Source organism: Cynoglossus semilaevis, chromosome W (assembly GCF_000523025.1).
Source record: "Cynoglossus semilaevis isolate Cse_v1.0 chromosome W, Cse_v1.0, whole genome shotgun sequence".
NCBI lineage: Eukaryota > Metazoa > Chordata > Actinopteri > Pleuronectiformes > Cynoglossidae > Cynoglossus > Cynoglossus semilaevis.
The window spans coordinates 2651751-2655134 of NC_024327.1; the positions used below are offsets into that span (position 1 = coordinate 2651751).

General features: G+C 36.6%; 1 protein-coding gene across 1 annotated transcript in view; it reads left to right on the plus strand.

Annotated features, from left to right (window-relative positions):
- Positions 1 to 1989, plus strand: part of LOC103396954 (ubiquitin-associated domain-containing protein 1-like) — an 11452-nt gene extending 9463 nt beyond the window's left edge. Inside the window, exon 10 of the mRNA XM_008335194.3 lies at positions 736 to 1989. Coding sequence (XP_008333416.1) covers positions 736 to 851 — 116 coding nt within the window. The 3' untranslated portion in view covers positions 852 to 1989. The remainder of the gene's footprint in view (positions 1 to 735) is intronic.
- The last annotated feature ends 1395 nt before the right edge of the window (positions 1990 to 3384 follow it).

Consider the following 3384-nt stretch of genomic DNA (forward strand, 5'->3'; position numbering starts at 1 on the left):
TCACGCTTCAGAAGCTTGGCAATTTTAAGAGTGCTGCATCCCTCTGCAAGATATCTCACTATTTTTGACTTTTCTGAGCCTGTCAAGTCCCTCTTCTGACCCATTTTGCCAAAGGAAAGGAAGTTGCCTAATAATTATGCACACCTGATATAGGGTGTTGATGTCATTAGACCACACCCCTTCTCATTACAGAGATGCACATCACCTGATATGCTTAATTGGTAGTGGGCTTTCGAGCCTATACAGCTTAGAGTAAGACAATGTGCATAAAGAGGATGATGTGGTCAAAATACTCATTTGCCTAATAATTCTGCACTCCCTGTTTGCCCAACAGGCATGGGCAAACTAATGCCCATTTGGCTCTTAATCCAGCCTGTCAAACGTTTCCAAATTATATAATTTATTCATATTGTCATTATACTTCTGCCTTTTCCCTGCACGTTCTCCAATAGATGGCGTAGAAAATCACACACCATCTATGGCACAGAACAACAACATATAACAGCTGTGTTTAACAACTTTGTGACACACACCACCAGGTGGAAGTCCAAGTACCGCTGGTGTTACATGGACCATATTTTGAGAACCACATTTTGTCAGATCCTCCCCCATCTGAAGGGGTGAGGAGACAATGTACAGTACTAGTCAATGTAAAATAAATTTATTTTTCCTATCCTGTGTGTGTGTGTGTTCGTGTGTGTGTTCGTGTGTGTTTGTGTGTGTGTTCATTGGCAGCGTTTGAAGACATGCTGGAAAATCCACTCAACAGCGCCCAGTGGATGAACGACCCCGAGACCGGCCCCGTCATGCTCCAAATTTCCAGAATCTTCCAGACCCTCAATCGCACATAGAGCCGCTCGTGTGTGTGCGCGCGCAAGTATAATGTCAGTAGAGACAGGAGCATTGTTTTTTGCCTTGTAAAAAGAACGCTGGAGGAGGAGTCATAAAAAAGTTGTGTATAAAAGTATTTATATCAGTACATTTAAAAACAAAAAACACTTATACGGAGCGAGTGTTAACATAAAACAATATTACTGTAATAATAAAACATGAGACAGATTTACTTACGTTGTTTTTACATTTTAACGAGAACAGTTTATAGTCATGATTTCTTTGCGTGATTTTTTTTTTCTCCCACGTTCAAAACGACATTGAACATCGATTTTAATGTTTACAATTGAAAGAAGAAAAAAAACTTTTCTACGCTTACGTAGCAATATTTCAAATATCAATTTCACTTTTGTCACTCTGCATTGAAACGTTGTACTTTTTGTCGTCTCTTCTCTCATCGGTGTCATCTTTTGTCTTTTAATTTATCAAATTACCTGCTCACTGTTGGAGGCCAATGGTCAGAGTTGATTTGACGGTGGTGAACAATAATTTATCTTTTTTTATTAATATTTTTAGTTTAATTTTATTTAAGTTCTTTTTTTTTTGGTCATGACAGTTGACCTCTGTTAAGATGTTGTAAATACATTTATTCAATCTTTACAATATATTCATTGTATTAAGTTTCCATATCAATTTATACTGTTATTGAATGCTGTTATTATGCTGTACTAAAAGGGAAAGTGCTGAAGACAAGTGTGCATGCTGGTGGATTACATAACAGTATGATGTGGACAGCACTGAATGCTACCGACTGTTACACTTGGAGATAGAGACATAAGGAGATATGTCTTAAGATCGACGGAAGACCAACAAAAGACAAAGAGAGAAAAACATCCAAACTGCATGGTCTTATCTGACTTGATTAACTACAGCACATGCACATAGCTCCTATTGGTGGAGAATCTTTGTTTGGAGCAGTCTTTACCAATCAGTGCTCAGAAGTGGTGCGTGAACACTGCATGGCTGTGGAATGCCAAGGTACTGACCATTGAAGTGTGTGTGTAAAAAAAAACTGTATTTAAGCTTTGAGCACTGAGGTGTTCCTCAGTGCAGTTCTGAATGTAACTGTTAAGATATTGTAAATACATTTATTCAATCTTTACAATATATTCATTGTATTACGTTTCTATATCAATTTATACTGTTTGTTTTTGAATGCTGTACTAAAAGGAGAAGTACTGAAGAAAGGTGCGCATGCTGATGGTTTACATAACAGGATGGTGTATGGTACGGATGGCACTGACTGTTACGCTTGAAGATAGAGACAGCTCACAGAACTGGCCTGAACCAGTTTCTCTGCCCAAATAATGAGGAAAACAGAACATCAAAAAGGAAAAGAATCCAAAGTGTATTTCTTTTATCTAACCTGAGTTACTGAGCAGAATAGCTCAGCATGTGTACATGTTTTCTATTGGTGGATAATCTTTGTTTGAAGCAGCCTTTGCCAATCAGCGCTCAGAAGTGGTGCATGGACACCACATGGCTGTAAAGGGTTAAGGTACTGACCATTGATGTGTATGTAGAAAAAACTGTATTTAAGCTTTGAGCACTGAGGACTTCCTCAGTGCAGTTCTGAATGTAATCATTGGTCTGCACTCCTTGCTGCAATTAAAACTTTTAAAACTTTGAGATCTCGTATTTGATTCTTTATTTGATCAGATCTTTATTTGAATTCTTTGTGTGTTGGGAAACTGGGGTATGAACTAACAGCATTTTTTTTACAGTCCTATCTAACGGAGGAAGTTTCCTGACAGTAACCATTGTTCTGCACTCCTTGCTGCAAGTAAAACTTTTAAAACTTTGAGATATCGTATTTGATTCTTTATTTGATTTTTATTTGATTATTTGTGTGTTACGAAACTGGGGTATGAACTAACAGCATTTTTTACAGTCCTATCTAACAGAAAAAGTTTCCTGACAATAGGTGTGAAAGGTGAGCTGCAGTTGTGGTTCAGTTAGTTCACTCGTTTCATGTAAATAAATGTTATTGAAAGTCTACTTTAGTCTACCTGTGCTGTTTTTCAAATTAAAAAAAAATAATTTTGGGTAGAATACTTTTAATTCTGGCAAAAAAAAAAAATTCAACTACAAACCTCATAATTTCTTACAACTAGCTAACGACTGCCTAAATTTTGATGACGTCGTTATCTTACGTAAGAAATTCGCGTCATAACCGTGTGACAAATTGTGATATTTAATGCCAGACAACTATTTATTAGAATATACACTACCGTTCAAAAGTTTGGGGTCACCCAGACAATTTTGTGTTTTCCATGAAAAGTCACACTTTTATTTACCACCATGAGCTGTAAAATGAATAGAAAATATAGTAAAGACATTGACAAGGTTAGAAATAATGATTTGTATTTGAAATAATAATTTTTTCCTTCAAACTTTGCTTTCGTCAAAGAATCCTCCATTTGCAGCAATTACAGCATTGCAGACCTTTGGCATTCTAGCTGTTAATTTGTTGAGGTAATCTGGAGAAATTTC